We start from the raw sequence: 19,844 nt of genomic DNA, 5'->3' as shown, positions 1-19,844 counted from the left end.
GAAAGCAGTAGCGCCTCCAAATCATCGTGTATCCGGTCGTCGTAGAGTCATGCATGCCCAAACGTTGAATGGTGAATGGTGCAACAAACCATGGACTTGAAATTTGTTGCGACGCCGAGGATTTACCTCTAGAAAGACAGGGTAGGCTCTTTTCATTACCTACCGTCGTCGCGTAGAATGGACCGAATGGTTTTACGGGTGGCCGGCTAAACGGTGTCAAGAGGGTGCTGCGATAAGTCATCAGTCTTGAGCTATCGGAGTCTTAGAATGCGCATCTACCTTATAATCGGTAGCACAAAAAAGGTTGACAAGGTAGGCTTGTCGTAATCCACACTCTGGGGCTGGACTGGAAATTGCACCAGGTTTAAAGTGTTTGCAGAGTATAACTTCGAGAACCGACGGACGGATAGCTCGACCGTGCGTTCACCTGAGAGGCCTGGGGTTCCAACAATATTTGCGGGTAACTCCCAACGAAGGCGTTGGATGGTGAGCCACTTGAACTAGATGCACTAAGCTGTTAGGACGATATCGAGCGCGCAGTAATTTCCTGAGGAGATTCCCTTGACGCTGATGCGATGACAATTATTTCCAGCACAAATTGCGTTGGATATATACTAACCCGGATTCCAGAGTGGAAAATGAAGTGTGGGCCAAGACAAGAGATACGAACTTCAAGAATCTGACAAGAGGCTTAGGTCACTGCTGACCATGACATTCATGATCATGGTGCCACGCAAATGCGCCAAGCAACCAAAGAGTAGGTACTCTGGAAAAATTTACCGAGTTGGAGCAGAACATCGAAGAGATCCCGCTGCTACTGCTCAAAACGTCAGGGCGCTGGGGGATGCTGATGCTGGATTACATGGTAGTGGTACCGGCTGGTGATGGTTCGAACGAGATGGGCATGCATTTGAAATTGGAATTTCCCACACTCACGAAGTGACTGCCTACCAACTGCCTACCTACTGAGTATCTTTCAGGGTTTCTTTTTGCCTCAGTTGCGTGGTAGACTTCACTGGAAAATTTAACGCAAAGACTCTGGCTGTAAAATGTAGGAGGACTAATATCACTATGCTCAAATCATATGGTAGCCTGCGTTCCGCATCGGCGTTTCTTTTCGTACAGATAGCACTTTAATATCAAGAGCAAGGCTATTATATAGTAAAATATGTGCTGACTTAATGCTCAGTACAACCTCCTCCATCACTCGTGGCGTTTGTCTACGAGACGTTCCTTTAACATCATCGTGTGGTCTCACTATTAATAAAAGGCATAGTTATATACCCCCCATTTTCGTCAAGTCGACCGGAACTGAGCGCGCACTGGCGCGACAGTTAAAGCTAAAACACGGTAGAATTAGGCCCAGCACCTACATACTTCATCAGAGAACGTGTATACGACAGACAACGGCACACGCACGATAGACTTCTTCCTCAGCGCACTCATGTTTTCCTTGTACGGGAGAGAATATCGACAGCCCAGTGTTCTTTTAATTCAGTGATGGTACAGTCGTTTTATTACTTCCAAGCTTTTCACCATCTCTTCTAATCCATATCGAGCCAATTATTTATACAGCCCTATTCCTGTCCTCAGCCCATTCGCCGAACAGCAGGCTGATACTTTCACCGTTGTGAGTCCGGCGAATACTTTCCGCGATTGTAGGGGCTATATCTATGACGGTAAGTTTGGGAAATTGGGCAAGATGTTCCGCCTGAGGAACTGTGTTCGTCACCTAACAGCATGCTATGAGTGAGGGGAAGCGTAAATGTTGAAAATGGCTTACTACTAGTTGCTCTATCGGCAAATCATTAATAGCGCCAAGATTAGTTCCTGACAGTAGACCTGAGATACAAAATTTAGCTCCTGAAAAAAGAGCGAAATGAGGCCAAATATACCGTGCGATATGAGAGCATGAACTGATTTCGCCCCTTTCTCATGCAACGTCTCGGCAGCCAATGTTAGCGTGTGACCGGTGTCGATCATATCATCAACCAGAATGGCCACCTAACCAACAGACATAAAAATAAGTAAGAGCTTTACTTAGAGCGAGGGATTTATAGACGCACCTTGTCTTTAACGTCTCCGACAAGTATCTCCATTCGTTCGGGCGCATTCTCATTTTTTCCATCGCGCTTTCTGTGGATCAATGCGAATTCTACGCCAAGCTTATCCGCAATAGCCGTAGTCCTATTGGAAGAATTCAGCCGCCGACGTACCACTGTGCAGGAGCCGAAATTCACCGCTTTGCGCCCCCCGCATCCGGACTAACAATGATCCCGTTTTGCCATCCCTCTATCTCCCGCTTGATATACGTGAGCATCAGTGGTTCCGACCATAAATTATCCACCGGGATATCGAAAAAACCCTGGATCTGACTGGCATGAAGGTCCATCGTGATAACATGGTCACACCCGGCAACGACGAGCATGTTCGCTACCAATTTCGCCGTAATCGGAGCACGAGACTTATCCTTTTTGTCCATTCGTGCATAGGGAAAACAGGGAATAACGGCTGTGATCCGTTTGGCTGAAGCTGTCTTACAGGCTGAGATGAGGATAAGCAGCTCCATCAGGTTATCGTTGACATCGCTGCATCCGGATTGAATGATAAAAACGTCCTCGTCTCGAACGGATTCGGATATTTTGACGTTGATTTCTCCATTAGAAAAGTTTTTGACGGTGCATGGAACGAGGGGGAGATTGAGCCTATTACAAGTATGAATCATGCATGTCGGACAATGGGATTGGCTTCGCTGTCGAAGCAGTAGCTCACCGCTCGGCCACAGCCTGGGCGAGCTCCCGGTGGCTGTTTCCTGTACACAGTGTTAGCTTCGCGAAGCAATCAGTGACTATATTCAGGAGGCATACCAGTCAGGATTCTGATGGCGTTATTGTGGTACATAATGAATAGAAAGAGATATAGATTATTGCATGGAAATCAAGGAAGGATAGAGCTGCGACGTGTCGCCTGGAAATCTGAAGGTCTATTGACCCTCGAGAAAGAGAAAAGTGAAAGTGATTTAGATTTCTGCACAGCCACAAACGTCATCTGTGCGCTATTTGCCGAGTCGTAAATCCAGAACTACATGATTAATTGCTTGTAAGTAGTTCAATATCTCGGAAAATAATATCTACATGAAATCAAAGAATGTAATCTAACAGGTTACAGATCCGTTAAAGATGGAGGCATATGGACCTGACGCTGACATCGTATTCCGTATTGACCATTTATTTGACATAATTCTTGAGTATTCTTCTTCCGTAAAATTTCAATTGTAAATCACTGAAGTGTTTATTGAGAACACCTGTTGCACAAAAGCCAAGCACAAGCATGACACGACAGCTTCAATTCTCGGAGAACTTACGACAGTTCCATCTGCGCCTGTCTTTCGGGACCTGATGTAAAAATAGGCCCCCAAAGGAAAGGAATAGCCGCAACATCAGTGCACCGTGAATAGCCAGATAGAAAACTTCCACTCACGCTCTTTAGTGCTATTCTGGAAGTATGAAAGGAATGTCATTCCGCTCCACTTCGTTTCTACGGTCAGGTTCCACGACAATGGTGTCGATCACCCTTTCCCAGACTTTTTTTGTCGCTTCCAGCATCTCTGGCATGAGAAACGCATCCAGCGCGCGACAGCTGCCCCAAGAAACAAGACGATTCTATTCACGGCGGCGTGAAGAAGACACGAGTCTAGGTCAAAGAAGATGTCCATCGTCCCTGAGGCATCCATAGCCGCTTCAGCGTCCGCATAGGTACCCTTGTAGACTCCAATGATCCTTGTGCCATGCAAGCGGCCATTGACTCTCACGTCAATGCAATTGAAGACGACTCCCTTCCGCAGGCAACCCAAGAATAAGATCGAGACTCGGTTATGAGGAAACCATTAGCCATGTTTCGAAGGGTTTCGTCCTTTCAGTGTAGCAAGTATCTTTTAGCATTCATGCTGTCAGAAGATGCCCCAGCAGTCTTGTTCGAACATGTGTGCTAGATATATTGAATATAGCTTTTATTTGACTAATCAAACACCATACGCACCACCTTGGGGAACTCTATCTCCTGTAAGGCGACCTCCAGATCCGGTTGATACTTCCCTGCTTGATGCCGCAAGATCACGGATATGTCGGGGACTAGAGCCGTGTTTAGGTGTGTTCGTGGGATTAACACCCACATATATATTGAAGATGGGCGTAAAACGATCTCCATTTATGTACGGTCCAGATAAAGATAGAGATCACTCAGAGAAATCAGAATAGACGCAGTCTTGGGTTTTCCAAGACCAGGGCTATGGCAATTTGAATGCGTGACAAAATTACAAGAATAGTGAAAGAACCACTCGGAACGAATGAACCCTAACGTTGAGAGCGACGTCAACCGTACATTCCGATAACGAACGGGTTAAGGATGACGGACTTGCCAGCCTTTCAGAGTTCCTTCCGAACATCTGGCTCATAAAAATATGCCTGAGAGAGGGTCACTTAGTTTATAGCTCATCAACATCTCAACTATCAAGCATTGCCCGTCCTGAATTTGAAGCGATTCAGTATAGTTCGAGGAGGTTACCATGATACTGTTTGAGAGTAAAGATCGACAATACCATAGATATTCTTCCGCCACATTCATCAAATTTCCTGGATATGTGACGATGTGCGAAGCGTTCTTAAAATTTGCGTAGTTCCCAACATTTCGGAGAGAAGATCATACAGTGAGAGTGTAGCTCCTAAGTTCCAAGGGATAGTTATACTGGAAGCCATGATGATTTCGCTCTCAATACGCGGATTCAATCCACTGAAGAGCTGATGATGAACCGCTTATCATTGACCGTCCTTCAAGTTCGGGAACCGGCCCGAGAGGTTATCCTCAATATACCAGAGGTCAAACCTGTCCATGATGTTTCTTTTCAGACGCGTCGAAATGGAGAACAGAAACACGCCGCTTTTCTTTTATTGTACGATATTCAGCTGGCGTTTCGGTAAATGAAGATGGTGACTCACCTCTCCGCCAAGTAATGGTGTGCTGACGACTCGTGTCAAGATCTGAAAATCTGACTTGCCATACTGGTGGCTCTTAATTGTCTGCAAGCGCAATGTACGATCCACCGCCGACATGCGATGCGCCACACGGTAATTATTTCCGGAGCTACCATCAAAGCGCGTCTTATTGTTAAAAACACGGCATTCGTAAGAGAAGCATTTGAGGGACGAAACAATAGACCCGTCCAAATGCGATGAGCACAATAATGAGACGTATAAAAGCCTGCAATGAATCGTTCCGACTGTCTTCACCTAACTCGCAATCGTCCTGCTGGCGCACTTTGCACTCACAAATCATCCTCGCAGTAATGGATAGCTTCGAAGAGAGTCTAGGGCTTACCATAAGCAGTGCTGCACTTGACAAAGACGACGTATATCGCATACCAGAAGATGAAGCGTCCAACGCGTGCAGCATGAACGGTGGTTGTGTCGTATCATGATGGAGCTATACCACCGCATACTTTTTTTAAAATCATTCTTGAAGTAAGTCATTTCATTTTATGCATTTTCGGGGGTAAATCTCACCTGCGTCTTCCAGGAACTATACCATTTTCTTTCACAGGTTGGACATCGATTTGGGTAGAGATTTCGATAGCGTCACATTGGATATTCGGTTACGGATTTTGCCGTTCGACGCGTTATTTATATTTCATCGAAGGGCATAAGGAATGCCAATTTTGTAACGAGAGGATAAAAGGAATGTGAACATTGAATTCGGGGTTATTCACTAGATACACCTCTGGTGGAACTACCCAGAGTTTGGAATGAGAAGTTTCGGTTCTTCTTGCAGCATGAGACAAGCGTGCCGACCGTCTTGTAAGTTTCCACAAGCCTGCAGCCGCCATTTGAGTGTAGAGTATGGGATACCAAGAAATAACCTGGGAGAAAAAACACGCCGAGGAGTTGGAACCGGGAAATTCCGACACCGGCATCGTTCCGCTCTGTCGGACCGTTAATGCCGAAGCTACCTATGACTTCGATATGACTCGGTGATTCATACCATGGTAATACAGAGAACTCCTTGTCCTGAATATGAAGGAAACGTTTAACGATACCACATTGGTATCCTCGTTTATCAAATCAGATTTTGCAGGTACAACAATCTCGACTCGGAGTCCTTACGCCATTCGATTTGATTCTTCCGAGTTTGCAGCGCCGGCCGAGCAGCTCAGCTATCTGGTGGACTAGGATAGAGTCAAAATCATCAGAACCCTTTCATCGTTAAACGCTCCAATCGAAGCTGAACGAAAGTCTCCCGGGACACTTGTATCGGCCCATTCTCTAGTATCTTATTTATCAATCCGCCATAGATAAAGTCCCCGTCGAACACCTGGTTCAACGCGAGCCGCTTGATTAGAACAACTACATCGAATCCATTATACTACCTTTCTGATACTCAAAGCATACCATTTCTTGGTCTGCCAATTACCCATGTGCCTTGTTCTATTCCTTCAACCTTTCAACCCGAACCTCACAAGCTTCCGGTCATCTTCACGACGACAATGTTCGGAGATCCTCGTCATAAAGTCATCTCTGTCGCAGAATTCCATGGGCAAAGACCACGGGTCCAGCTGATCCCATCTCACAACCTCAGCATGCAACCGCGTAACATCAACACCATAGTGCAGCCGAAATATCACGCTGCGGGCCACAAGGAGTTTCCTAGCATCTGCCAGTTTGTGAACTGAGACGGTGTGAAGAGATGGTAGCAGGTCATCATCGCTCATGAGCAGATCCATGACAACGTCCGCATACCCATCGAGGATATCAACTCTCTCCGTCCCAGAAAAATCCTTGAAAAGCGCAGAGAGGGAATCCGTCGACAGTCGGCAGCCCTTCAGCATCAAATAATGCACACTGGTCTCGTATACTTTCTCGCGCTCATGAAGGAAATCACGAAGATGAGAGTCCCATACTGCGTGAAACTCTAAGCTCTCCAAGTTTGGGGCGTAGATTGATAGCAACAGAGCGCTCAACGCTTCGTTGTTACTTAATCTCAATGTTCGCAGGCCAGGTACGACCAAATCCCCCGCTTTGGTCCAACCATCAACGAAGTTGCCATAAATTGATAGATTTGCCAACGACGGCAATCCCATTATAAGCCGTCGGAAGGTCCCATATTCCATGGGATATTCTCCGAATTGCTCTAGATGCAGCGTGCTGATGGACTGCGGCGGTGGTAGGAGATGAGGGATCGAGGAATGCTGTAAACGTACGCTCGAGAGCCTCGGTGAGCCCTCTAAGAGAATGTTCCCCCCAAAATGTTGCTGCGCGAAACAGTTACATGATGAAACGTCGGAGTAACGGATGACGGAGAAGTGTTCAAGATTGGGGAAATGTGATGTGCGGAAATGTCGAACGAGAGCGTGCTGTCCCCAGTCGGAATCACTGTCAACGTGGATGGAAAGCACCCGCCAGCGAGAGGAAGAGTATGTGAGAGGTTCGAGGAGTAGGGCCCATTCAGATTCAACGTTGGGAAGTGCCAGCCGTAAGTCGACTGTGAGTGGGTACGCCTTGATCAGATGCATGTTGATCAATGCGAGCTGGTTGTAGACATTTGGCACTATAGCGTCGATGTGCCGCCATAGTTTTGGGGACGAGGTCACAATCTTTCGCCAACGTTGATTGACGTGGCATATTCTCCTCACGACAGAGGGATAACTTTGCCCATAAGAGTCGCTCGTGAGTTCAAAAATGCTGAGGAGTAATGCGTCCGATAGATCGTTCACGGCGCATGGCCCTGGATCTACGAGGGTGGAGGTGTCGCTGCCGATAATTGAAATAGCATCAAATGCACGCCGTTGGTTACGGCAGCCCAGTCGCCGGAACGCAGACCAAATTAAATTAAGCCATGAAAATACGCCGTCCTTCATCGGAATTCACTTGGATAGGCTTGTTAGCTCTGGAAATAAGGCTCATTCGTGACCAGCTCACCAAATGATTCCTAGGCGTATATCGTCGTCGTAGTTGTTGATAATGAAGGTGTGAGGCAACAGCAATCTTTTGAGCACCCATCACATTCGCACAGATCGGACCATTCCGTCCCAATCAGCTTCGCACCGAAACTGATTCTAACACAGATGCAGGTAAATGCACTCGACTGCTTCCGTGTCTCAACAGAGATTCAATATACTACGGACTGCCGAGGGCTTTTGAATACCTCGGTGATCTATAAGCGACTCCAGTATCAGACAACCTTGTCATGAAGTCATCCCTATCAATACATTTTGTGCCTGCAGGCCAGCTTTCGAGCCTATCCCAACGAACACTGGAAGCATCAGGAGGTGGGACTGCATCTAAATCAAAATGCAGTCGGAATGCCACTTTGCCTTTGCGGGAGTTGTAGAAGGTAGATAGTTTGGTGGGATCACGAAGTCTGTTGATGGACAATGCGCAGAGTGATGGGAGCAGGGCATTATCGTTTTGCAGTAGGTCAAGGGCCTCGTCGGCGAAGCCATCAATGATATCGAGCCGATATATCGCCGGTACCTCTTCTAACAGTGTTCGAAGGGATGGCAAAGAAAAATGGCAGTCCTTGAGCATTAAATGAACGCAAGGAAGTGTGGTTTCGTAACCAGGTTCACGTTGACGAATGAATTCCTGGATATGAGAGTCCCATGCGTTGTATAATGTTAGACTGGCTAACCCTGGCACAGACAGCGATAATAGCATCGCGCCTAGAGACGCGTTGCTACCAGACCGCAGAGAGCGAAGGGCGGGGATACGGAGATCTCCGGTCATAGTCCAATGGTCGATGAAGTCGCCGTATATTGAAAGGTTGGTCAAGGAATAAATGGAAAGAATCAAACGACGAAAGCTGGTGTAGTCGATGCGATGGCCCCCTAGTTCTTCTAGGTGGAGAGTCGTGAGACCGTGCAAGGGGGGAGGAAAATAAGTGATGGCGCTGTGCTGCACGCGGAAACTGGTGAGCCTGGGTGCGCTCCCGCGTAGAATACTCGTGTCCCCATCAATGGTATCAAGGTCCGGTGGGTCACAAAATCTGTCTAAGCAGATGATAGATAAGTGTTCTAGATGTGGGAGGTGGAACTGGGATATATGTTGACTGAGGAGATCGGGAGAAAAGTTGAAGTCGGCTCGAATAGATACCAGACGCCATCGGGCCGAGTGCTCGGCAATGATTTCTAGAGTTCGAATCCACTCATTTTCCGAGAGAACGACCCTCAAATCGGCGGTGAACGTCCGTGCGCGGGACAAGTACGCCTCTATGATATCTTGCTGCAGGGAGCTACTGAGGACCTTGGCGTCTATCTGGCGCCACAAAGCGGCGTGTTCCAAGACGATTTCCCTCCAGCGACGGTTGACGTGGGATATGGCCCTCTCTGGTAGTGGTGACGCGTACGTGGACTGGGTAAACACGAAAATTCGAAGTAACGTCGCATCAGAGAGTCTGTCGATATCAGGCTCGTTGTGAAGCGACGATACGGTATCGTCCGGAAGGTGTCTGTGACGGCCAAAGTGCTTTATCCTCGACCACAATGTGTAGTACCATCGTCGTTGCCTCATGCCGCCCAACGTTCCCTGGAACCTGAACTTTAACGATACAGTCAAAAAAAACAAATTCCGGTGTGCTCACCATTACTTGCACACGGACGAACGTGTTACAACGTGGTATCCAGCAGAGTTAGAGAGAATTGACCGACCCATCATGCAGGACGGTATCCATATATTGGTCGCTATGAATAGTGCCTTTAACGCCGGAATAGTGCCACCAGGGCAGTCTAAGGGTCCGACCAGCGGCGACCCTGGACGACCCTGAAAATTTTTCATTACTTCGTTTTTGCTTCGTTTCTCCGAAATTTGAGCAAGGTAAAGAGACATTTGGAGAGAAATCACAAGCTGGATATCATGATTTATATCGGCATTAAAGTCGCTTGGAGACTATTGAGTTTGGCCACACCTGATTATTTTCCTAGTGCTCCCCAGAGGACTTGGTGGGAAATCCGCGGCACTCCCCTGATAAAGCTTCTCGGACTTCTAATTGAAAGATGCGAGAAGGTATTAATATTCAGCTAGAAATGTGAACTAACAGACCTCCGAATGTCATTTATAGCCCAGCTGGAAACATCTATGGCAATGCAAATGTCGTATGCAGACCTGGAAAAGATCAATGAAGCCAGGTAAGGAATCCTGTAAATAAGACACGGGTACGGAAGCCTACGGCTACTTGGTGTGTACGCATGAAACCAACGCGGCGGTACATAATGACAGCGTATTCGTGCTTCAAATATCAAGGAAGAAACACATGGTGATCCGAATATATAGACTGGCGAAGGTAAACATAGCAGACAGGCTGCCCCGGTTAACCTCAGGGCATCACCGTATGGCGTGAGTTTCAATAAAGATTCCAATAAAAAGCGCAGTATGTATAGCCTGAAGACGGCAAGAAGGGCTATAGTCCTCTGGAATCCTCGAGCTCGAGCTCCATGTACAGCGCCAAGTCTAGCTTGGATGTCTGGAGCAGTGGGCCAAGAGTCTGTCGTTTTTCCGACAGACTCTTGATCTTTGAGAAGTCCTAGTCAATAGTCGAGCTTTGATAAGAATCCAAAGAAAGGGTGGTGTTCACCACAAAAATTAAAAAGAGACATTTTTGCCCCAGCTGACCAGCCTAGCTTAAATAAACTCACTGTTGGCGGTCTCCAAGGATAAACACTTTTAACGCCCGGGGAAACAAAAGCTTCGCCCTTTCGAATTCGTTGCCAAGTGTTGACCCCGAGGTGGTCGGGATTCGGGACTGGTCTCGGTGTCACCTGTGCCGGAAGACTGGCCATCCTCCGGGACAGAGAGTCCCGGTCAAATCCCGGTCCGATTCTCCCGGAGAAATCATCCATCCAAACTCGGCATTGAACGATAATCTGACATCTATATCGTACTGCCTGATGGCCCTGCACAACACTCTCTAGACTTAAACTTGCTACTCGGTCGTACTTGCGGTCTATAACTGGAGGCCATTCATCTGTTCTTCACCAGATGGGCTGCTTTTTCTTATAGTCCTTAGTATATCCGGTGTATCAGATGCCCAGGCTCCTCTGAGTTAGGGATGATGTTACGGTGTCTCTGAAGCCTGCTACAATTACCAGCATAGTAACGATTTTAACGCATCGACACCGAGAAACTTCTCGAAGGTGATTTAGATCGTTACTTTTGTTACGCCATGATATCGATCCTGCTCCCCTCGGAAGCTACGATCGACGCAAATCAAGCTGGCTCTCTAGGAAAACTGTGATTCTGTTACGAGTCTGAGTATCTTCCTATGTCAGTACTACTCCTTTCATATGCGTCTAACTTTCGCGAATGGCCACTATCAAATAAACAACGAAATCGCATGCTGCACTCCCTGCCGGAAGGTCCTCCTTAGAACAACCGACAAGTATGCTCCGCTACCGGGTACGGCAGCTATGTATACGATCATGCCAGGATCTTGGCATACAAACCACTCACAGCCAGCCCGGATGATAGACGTGTAGCTTCGACGCTGAACTAGACAATTCTACAGGACAAGGATCTTGTCGATATGGGATTAAACGAACTCTCATTAAGCTATCCTTTTCCTCTATTTTTATTATCATTAAGCGCGCAAGTCATTCCAATCCCTCGTTTACAACAAAGACCGGATCATTTCCCGAGGACCATAGACTTGCTCAACTCAACTGTGTAGCAAGTACATTATCCCGCGATGAGATGGATCAAGGTCAGTCGGCCTCCGTTATCTTCTTCCATCAACTTCCTCACTAAATCGTCTCCAATATCAAGTATTGCCCCACATTCTTTCCCCAGATTGTCGTTCAACACAAGCGGACCGGGTCATCTGGTTTCGCCAGCAGTCACGCGGGGGGAGATTCCATCACTCAGAGCAAGAAGCTCCTCGTGGTCCGAGTATTGCATGGAAAAGAGCCCCGCATAAAACGGGGATGCGAAAGCGACGCTGTTGAATCAACCGTTCCTCCTCCCCCCTCCCCCGGATCGATATCATGGCCCCCCTCGCTGGAACGACTGGTATTGTCCCAAAATCGCGCGGATTATGTTCGATTGACAGCGTAGCGTAGGTTCTGAACTGTCAAGGGGACGATGGTTATTCGCCTTTGCCCTAGTTACTTCACTGTTCTTCACCTGTACGTTCCAGTTCTCTTTCTACGGCCTGGTCTCTTAATCTGCATTCGCAGGGGGTTTTGCGTACGGTGTTAGTGACCTGGCAACCCACCTAGAATTCTCACCGATGTCTGATCCTGTCATTTAGCTTCTAGATGTTCTCAATGCCCACTTTCAAACGATCTTCGGGATATCCAAGGTTCAGAGTACGCTGCTACAATTAGCGTACTTTGGTGCATACCTGGTCTACGCACCATTTGCTAGCTTTTTCGTACGTTACTTCTCTCTTCTATCCTCGCCGCTAATCGACTCATTACGCGATGTGTAGATGAAGCGAAAAGGATACAAAGTGCGGCTTCAAAGTAGCTTCTCCATTTCATTCTAAAAACTGAATCCAACTTTAGGCTGGTATACATATGGGTCTAGGCCTTTACAGTCTCGGTACGTGATCTCTAAACCCCGTTAACCGCACTTGTCCTGATGTTGCCATTTTTATAAGGTGCCGTCTTCTTTTGGCCATCTGCTGTTTATCAGAAATACGGTGGATTCGTTGCCTGTACCTTCGTCATCGGTGGGGCCCTCTTCGCTCAGAGTCAATATCTTCATTTCCTGATCATCCCATTCCAATAGGCTGCGGACTTGCCACCCTGGAAGTCGCGGCCAATTCGTACATCGCTGTGTTAGGAACACCGCGATATGCTGCCGCCAGGCTTAACTTTAGTCAAGGTTTCCAAGGTGTAGCGTCGTTCGCTGGACCGTTGATCGCTTCAAGGTGGTTCTTCACTGGGGCAAACGCCACGAAATTGGACACTGTACAATGGTTGGATCCTTCTTTCAGTATTTTTCGTGTAGCGTTGATTGATTGTTTCCATTATCAGGGTGTATCTCGCCGTCGCAGGCCTTGGTATCGTTCTAAACGTCCTCTTCTAGTAAGTTTTCACTCGCAAAATGACCGATGCAGACGAACTCATTGGTCGGGCCAAAGCTTCTGCGATCTACCTGAAATTACCGAAGACGCTTTGTCGCAAGAGATTCATCAAGCTGGTATTACTGTGGATGACCAGCCATTTTGGAGACAATGGCGGTGTATCTTTGGGTTTGTGGCGCAGACGTGTTATGTGTGAGTAACATTCGTGGCGAGTTCCATTCAATCGCGCGTTTCTCACCATACAGATAGTGGGGCCCAGGTTGGGGTAGCTGCCTTCGTCGTGAATTTGTTGGTCGATCAGAATATTGGGATCAGTAAATCCAAAGCCAGTCAATTGTTCTCGTTCTGTCAAATAACATTCACAGTTGGGAGGTCAGCAATTCGTAAATGCTCTGGAGTTGATCAGACTCATTGGATTTCCAGATTTGTGGGAGTTGCCATTCTCAACTTTGTGGACCCGGCGTTGTTATTGACGTTCTACGCCATATGCTGTTGCGTTTTCTGCGGTTCAGTAGCGGGTTTACCAGGACAAGCAGCCGTTGGATGCTTGTTTGCATTGTTCTTCTTCGAGTCTATTTGTTATCCGGTACGCATTTCTTGTCTATACGTGTATGTCATTGTCGTCTAATATTTTCGCCAGTGTATCTTCACATTAGGAACGAAAAACTTGGGAAAACATACCAAGCGAGGCTCGGGCTTAATCGTCATGGCATGTAAAACAGTTAGGCAGACGCAACGTGTATGCTGACGTGTTCTGCAGGGAGTTGGAGGCGGAGCATGGTACCCTCCCGCTCAAGGCGGCTTGGCGGACAGGGCCTATACTCGGAGGTCATATCTTGTCCCTCTTTCCGGTTACCTGGTCGTAGTACTTTATGCAGGGTATGATCGTCCTGTGTGCTTTTGATCCTGCACGCCACGTTGCTGACGTACATTTGCAGTGGAATGGTCATCTCCCAGGCAATGAAAGACGGTTTCAATTTCCGCAATGTTGACGAATTGGCTCGAAAGAGAATGGATACGGACGCCCTCCCAGACGAATCGAGCCGGGTGTCGCACGATGACAAGGAGAAGGCGGGTACCGCCCACATTGAGGCAGTATAGACTTGTCGCCACGTTGTAGTCAGACGCACGGCACTGGGGTTTCATGTATTGAAGTTCGCAAAATGAATAATAATCATGATTATACGGCAGATGTTCGCGACCCTGCAATACGATCTACTACCTGAGAGACGGTGAGCGACGGTCAAGCGGACAGCAGCATACGCACATCTCTCACGTAAGGGAGCGACAGCATCGTCCCAATAAAAGGTAACTGCCTCATAAAAGTAATGACGACAGGGAAGAAGTCACTAGAGATCCATAAGTATCTTTATTATCAGTGACCAGCAAGGAACGCACCCGAACAGGTTCAAGAACCCAAACGTCTCCACGACCATACCAACGAACGGCCACTTTACGAAAACTAGAATAATCCCACCGATGAAACATATGGTGCCACGTAGTTTCTGCTTCCTTGCGAAGAAATAAAACGTTTTATGGGGTCCAATTATGAGGGTAAGGCCTGAAACGAAGAGGATCTGCAATTCCCTGGTTGTCAAGGAGAACTGTAAAGGACAAGATTGGACTATACGTTGCCGAGAGCCAGAAGAGCGCCATCGAAGAAGAGCATGACGCCCAGCAACATAAACAGCGCGCCGAACGTCGTGAGGGCCACGCCTATTTCTGCAAGATGAAAGTGTTGGAAATAAGCGCAGCATCAAGAAAAGATGACAGCGAACTCTGAGCATCTGAAAGCCACATATTGAATACCGGCGCGTCGTAAAGGAAAGAGAAGAAAAGGGGAGGAAGGAAGATGTGATGTGCCCACGTGACAAAATAAATCGATCCTGGTCGTCAGCGTGGGAAATAACGACACTTGGTCTTTGGCCATTCCATTCCAAAAGAACAGTAGGAGATCATACTTGTAGCTTCCCAGTTGAAGCGAGCGAGTCGTCCTAACGGAGTCTCGGACTGAAATTAGACGCCACGACAAATGAATCTTGAATTTTCTCGGTTTCTTGCCGTTCGTACTTTTCTGCGCCTTTTATTTCTGTTTCTGATGCTACGATAGGCCCGGTATAGTGATATACGTACCACATTTCCTCAAGAAGGTCGACGGAAATGGCTCCTACGCGCTTTGGATGCATTTTGGGCTGCGAATCCTCCCATATCTAAGCCAAGCGCTGCAACGGCCTCAGAGGACCAAGTGAGCAGTGAATAGTGATATCCTAGTGTCAGGTTTTGATATCAGATCAGGTGATATCCTCGGAGGATGCAGATCCCTTAGATCAATTGCTTGACGACGTCGACGGAGGCGTCGTCCTCCGAACAGACTTCTCCAACGACGGGGCCTGGGCAGCATTTCTTTCTCGATTGAAGGTAGCAGAAGAAGAGTATGCAGAAGCGAATAAGCCTGCTGAGCGTGATGAAGATACGAAAATGGATGGCGACGACGAACAGAGTGATTCGGAATCTGAAGCGTCTGGACAACTCATCAAGGTCATCGACCCATCAAGGCCTGAGGATCGTTCCTTGTTCCAAAATATATCTAATTTGGGCGCCCTACGTTTGCTGAACGATGTTGATATACGTCCTGCGCCTACGCTGCCCACAGGAACAAAGCGTATCTCACCGCCAAATAGGCTGGTGGATCGAAGTGGATGGCAGGAGATATACTCTGGCCTTAACATCTGGATATACGACTCCCGCTCAAACACAGACCAGTCATTGAGACTTGTCAGTCAAGAAGGAGATGTATATGGCACCGCGACGTCAGTGCCTATTTTCATCTGACGTCCATAACATGTTTTGACGCATTATCACAGCGGCGACAGCTGGAGAGCACAGGTTTCACACATCTATGAATTACAATTCAACATGACCTTCCTGGACATGAAAATAAATTTCGGAGGTTTAGACCGTTGGGATCTCACTGAAAGAACAAGAAACATGGCTGAAGCAGAGACAGTATAGAGGCAAAAGATGCTCATCACTTATGTTCAGATCATGTATGGGATGCGAGGCAAAGATTTTGATTTTTATAGGACGAAGATATAATACCGAAAACACCACCAGCCTCTCGATACCACCTACAACAAAAGCATAGCTTATGAGGTGACAGTCCAGACACGAAGAGCGTTGTCGGTGAATCCAGCGAACAATGTCTGACCATCAGCCGACCATGCAATGGACACACACTCTGGCTGCCTTGCCTCGTCACCACCATCAGTGTATGCTGGCTTGAGCTCGTCAACGATGGACCTGCATCGACATGAGCGAAGGAAGTTACAGGAAATTCAGAAATACTCACTTGCTCTCCAGATCGAAGATTTTGACGCAGCTGGCAGTAGCAGCGCACAGCCAGTAGCGGTTGGGGGAGAAGACCAACGCGTTGACAACATCGCCGGCCTCCAGGGAGTAGAGGTGCTTGCCCTCGTTGAGATCCCAGAGCATAGTGATGCCGTCCTTTCCACCAGAGGCGGCAAGGGAACCGTCGGGTGAAACAGACACGGTGTTGATGTAACCGGTGTGACCGTAGTGGTTGGTCTTCAGCTTGAACTTGGAAAGTTCCCAGACCTGTCAGAAAGAATCAGACACTAGAAATATTAAGGACGACGAAAGGAATCAGAGATCTTGGTGGAAAAATAGTCTCATAGGGACGAGTCCCTCTGAAGTAGCAAATATAAAGATATAGCATCATGGAAGGGGAAAGTATACGAAGAGAACGAATCCTGACCTTGACGACTCGGTCCCAACCACACGATACAATAACGGGGTTCGACACGTTCGGACTGAACCGCACACAGGACACCCTGGTGGACTATTAGAAAGGGCTCTGCGCTGGTAGATCGATTCCACGTACCACTCTGTGTGACCCTCGTCCTTGATGTCAAACTTGCACTCTCCCAAAGTATTCCAAACCTTGATGGACTTGTCGCGGGAGCCGGATACGATTTGCCTGTTGTCAGCACTGAAGCTGACAGACAAAACATCGGAGGTGTGGCCAACGAAACGACGCGTTGTCGCGCCGGTATGGAGGTCCCAAAGTCGGAGGGTGTGATCCCAGGAAGAAGACAAGGCGAATTGGCCATCGGAAGAGATAACAACGTCGGAAACAAAGTGGTTATGGCCGTGCAAAATTCGTTTTGGGTATCCGTACGAGTCTTCGTCGCGGGTGAGCTGCCACACGATGATAGTTTTGTCTACACGAGACGTCAGGGTGAATCTCGACGGGAATTTTGGAGGTGGACGCACCCCGGGAAGCGGTCAAAATCATGTCGGGGTTCTCCTGCGAGGTCGCGATGGCGGTGACCCATCCTTTGTGGCCTTCCAGGGAACCAAGGAACCGCAATTGCTCAGCCATTTTGTGTAGTGAGAGATGGGATATGCTCGAAAACGACGCCCGGACTTTGTGTCACGTCACATTTTCAGCCACCGTGACCACCTGTATAGTTCCCGGCGGGTGCCGATATCCATACAACGAACGGGTCCTCGACTAAAACTGGTTTCCTTCCTTCCTCCAAGGTGGCTGGTAACTGCTAGTAACCGTCAACAATATGTCAAGCGAAGCTTTGAGATTGACGTTGAACTGATTTTCATCTTTTCATATTTTGCCTTCTCATCTCGATTCACGACTCTGTGGCTGCTAGGATTCAATTATTCAAGAGACTTTGTAGTTGATAAATAAATATATGTTTTATCCACGGTCCGAGCCCAGTTCGAACTGTCGTCGAAAGTGAGATAAAAATAGCTTATCAATTTGGAGCGCACGCTCAGCCTCCTACAATCAACTTCAAGTTATCCCCTAACTGTACTCTATGGCTACCAGTAGAAACAGAATTCCAGCGATAAGTAAGAGACTCTGTGACTATCGGTGGCTCAGAGCTAATTTTCTTTTTCGCAGTTGATACAGATCCAGGTGTAGATGATATCATTGCGATGTACGCCTGAGCATCCAAGGCCACTCGGAGTCCTAATCCATACCTAGTCTTTTCGCTCTCGCTTCGCCGGAGCTCGAAGTCCTTTCCATTGTTGTTTCCTTTGGTTTGTCCCGTTATCAGTTATCCCCGGCCGTTATCTAAGGCAGATAATTCAGGCAATACCGATATCCAGTCATCATAGTTCGTCAATACACGACTATCCCCCGGCGATATCTTGACTAAACCTCATAAGTGCGAATATTCTCAAGACTTACCAGGCTTTAACTCGGCATTTTGACGCTTATCCGGCGGAGAAAGCCCGCTTCTCCAACTATTCAGCGTCTCCCAAGACCTCGCTTGTGTTCGGAAGCGACGCTCCCCTGGAAGGTGACATCCACAGCGCCCAATATTTTCATGGGAGGTTCGTAAGCGTACTATTCATTTCGGTGATAGGCTAGTTCAATACAAAGACTTTCGCCAGGGACGGTTTAGGTGGGATCACAGAACGTCATAGCGAACTCAACGCAGAGTTCGACGCAACCGCGGACCATCCCCAGCTTCTGTTATCGAAGAAGCCCGCCGTTGAAAATTCGCTTGAACTGCTGCGTTGCTATCCGGAAAGAAGCATTACCTACATAGCCCTCGGTCCGTTAACAAATCTCGCTCAGTTGATGCGACGCGATAGGGATCTCGTAAGAGGTCGCATAGGCCGTATCGTTTGTATGGGAGGCGCCTTGGATGTTCCGGGAAATACAAGTCCCGTTGCAGAATGTATGAGCCCCTTCCCTCTGTCTCCGGTGCCATTGGTGACCATCAATCTATCTTAGTCAATTTCTTTGCGGACCCGTATGCCGTCAAGGAGCTTCTCATGCCTTCGAAACCAGAGCTCGGTCTGCCCCTTGACCGGTTTTTCCTGCTGCCTCTCGATATAACGACTCCGCACGAGCTACCATTCCCGGTTTATCAAGCCCGAGTCGATCCTTCGTTCTCGAATATGAACACACCTTCTGTTGCTGGCGAGAAGAAAGCTCTAACTCACTTCACTTCGTCTTTTCTGGAACATACGCGTACGGTAATGCTCCAGTTTGGTAAGGATGCAATGGAATTACACGACATCGTTGCCGTATGGTGTGCCATCGCGAACCCTCCGTCATCGACTGCTCTAAGTCCCGGCTGGAGCATGCATAAACGCACCTTTGAGATCGAAAGGTGAGCACGCCATTGTTTTGTTGTCCGATCGTATAGCAATAGCTGAACTCTGGACCAGGATTGGCGAGCTGACTCGGGGTATGTTAATTATAGACCGGAGGGAGGATGAAGCAGCGTATGCGCCAGGGGCAAACAGGGCATTTGTGCAAGAGGAGTTGGATAAACATCAGCTGGCGCATGGTCCTTGGGAGTCTACCGCTGTTCCCGCCGCAGTGGAAGTGGAGTCCTTGGAATATTCACCCCATGACGGTGGCTCGCGGATCTCGTGCATTACCAGAACACCCGGGCACGATGTTTTGTTGCAGCTCCTTCTTGAGCGGGTATGGGGGGCATAGACACAAAGACGTATAAACTAACACTTGTACAACAACGCATTAGGTCCCCTGGAACGAGACTAGGGGAATTTTCTTTACCGGAAGCACGAGTCAGAGGCCGGTGGAATGCAGCGCAACATGGGTGTGGCGGGCATCGTCGGCGTTTCCACTGCGCCAAGAGTAAGTTTAAAATATACAGTTAAGAAAATCTTTGATTTATCAATCCCAGGCAATTTTATGTTGGATTTTGTGGAGACAGGCAGTCCATATGATAGTATTCAAGATCTTCTCCCCA

General features: G+C 47.9%; 7 protein-coding genes across 7 annotated transcripts; 3 read left to right on the top strand and 4 right to left on the bottom strand.

The window, feature by feature from the left end:
- Positions 1-1,534: 1,534 nt before the first annotated feature.
- EV420DRAFT_306273 (phosphoribosyltransferase-like protein) lies at positions 1,535-3,024 on the bottom strand. Its single transcript, XM_060481619.1, has 7 exons — positions 2,868-3,024; positions 2,773-2,812; positions 2,241-2,705; positions 2,067-2,187; positions 1,896-2,004; positions 1,784-1,842; positions 1,535-1,732 (listed from the first exon to the last, which is right to left on the bottom strand). The coding sequence occupies exons 1-7, from the start codon at positions 2,899-2,901 to the stop codon at positions 1,568-1,570; spliced, it is 993 nt and encodes a 330-aa protein (XP_060331394.1). The 5' UTR covers positions 2,902-3,024; the 3' UTR covers positions 1,535-1,567.
- Positions 3,025-6,484: 3,460 nt separating this feature from the next.
- Positions 6,485-9,872, bottom strand: EV420DRAFT_1479189 (uncharacterized protein; the record flags this gene model as incomplete). Its single annotated transcript, XM_060469549.1, has 4 exons — positions 6,485-7,799; positions 7,968-8,033; positions 8,194-9,579; positions 9,646-9,872. The coding sequence occupies 4 exons, from the start codon at positions 9,870-9,872 to the stop codon at positions 6,485-6,487; spliced, it is 2,994 nt and encodes a 997-aa protein (XP_060331393.1).
- A 2,150-nt stretch (positions 9,873-12,022) lies between these two features.
- On the top strand, positions 12,023-14,169 carry EV420DRAFT_1642154 (major facilitator superfamily domain-containing protein; the record flags this gene model as incomplete). The annotated part of the gene is made up of 15 exons (XM_060477320.1): positions 12,023-12,047; positions 12,098-12,163; positions 12,215-12,231; positions 12,289-12,411; positions 12,469-12,489; positions 12,545-12,581; positions 12,640-12,711; positions 12,771-12,960; positions 13,019-13,069; positions 13,126-13,260; positions 13,318-13,440; positions 13,492-13,654; positions 13,709-13,789; positions 13,829-13,947; positions 14,007-14,169. 15 exons carry the CDS (start codon positions 12,023-12,025, stop codon positions 14,167-14,169), a joined length of 1,386 nt encoding a protein of 461 aa, XP_060331392.1.
- Positions 14,170-14,248: 79 nt separating this feature from the next.
- EV420DRAFT_1629268 (vesicle transport protein) lies at positions 14,249-14,979 on the bottom strand (the record flags this gene model as incomplete). The annotated part of the gene is made up of 5 exons (XM_060476087.1): positions 14,847-14,979; positions 14,699-14,790; positions 14,467-14,645; positions 14,336-14,417; positions 14,249-14,290 (listed from the first exon to the last, which is right to left on the bottom strand). Exons 1-5 carry the CDS (start codon positions 14,866-14,868, stop codon positions 14,249-14,251), a joined length of 417 nt encoding a protein of 138 aa, XP_060331391.1. The 5' UTR covers positions 14,869-14,979.
- A 1-nt stretch (position 14,980) lies between these two features.
- EV420DRAFT_1538675 (uncharacterized protein) lies at positions 14,981-16,116 on the top strand. The gene is made up of 4 exons (XM_060473018.1): positions 14,981-15,130; positions 15,179-15,313; positions 15,364-15,878; positions 15,933-16,116. Exons 1-4 carry the CDS (start codon positions 15,101-15,103, stop codon positions 16,078-16,080), a joined length of 828 nt encoding a protein of 275 aa, XP_060331390.1. The 5' UTR covers positions 14,981-15,100; the 3' UTR covers positions 16,081-16,116.
- Positions 16,117-17,574, bottom strand: EV420DRAFT_1538671 (guanine nucleotide binding protein beta subunit). The gene is made up of 5 exons (XM_060473017.1): positions 17,362-17,574; positions 16,970-17,309; positions 16,844-16,919; positions 16,418-16,683; positions 16,117-16,368 (listed from the first exon to the last, which is right to left on the bottom strand). The coding sequence occupies exons 1-5, from the start codon at positions 17,468-17,470 to the stop codon at positions 16,215-16,217; spliced, it is 945 nt and encodes a 314-aa protein (XP_060331389.1). The 5' UTR covers positions 17,471-17,574; the 3' UTR covers positions 16,117-16,214.
- Positions 17,575-17,924: 350 nt separating this feature from the next.
- EV420DRAFT_1620397 (nucleoside hydrolase) lies at positions 17,925-19,570 on the top strand (the record flags this gene model as incomplete). Its single annotated transcript, XM_060475570.1, has 8 exons — positions 17,925-17,958; positions 18,011-18,047; positions 18,095-18,150; positions 18,203-18,227; positions 18,280-18,447; positions 18,508-18,797; positions 18,854-19,235; positions 19,294-19,570. 8 exons carry the CDS (start codon positions 17,925-17,927, stop codon positions 19,568-19,570), a joined length of 1,269 nt encoding a protein of 422 aa, XP_060331388.1.
- Between the last annotated feature and the right edge of the window lie 274 nt (positions 19,571-19,844).

This window comes from Desarmillaria tabescens (assembly GCF_030435595.1).
Source record: "Desarmillaria tabescens strain CCBAS 213 chromosome Unknown EV420scaffold_15, whole genome shotgun sequence".
In the NCBI taxonomy this organism is placed as follows: domain Eukaryota; kingdom Fungi; phylum Basidiomycota; class Agaricomycetes; order Agaricales; family Physalacriaceae; genus Desarmillaria; species Desarmillaria tabescens.
This window is presented reverse-complemented; position numbering and strand designations above follow the sequence as displayed.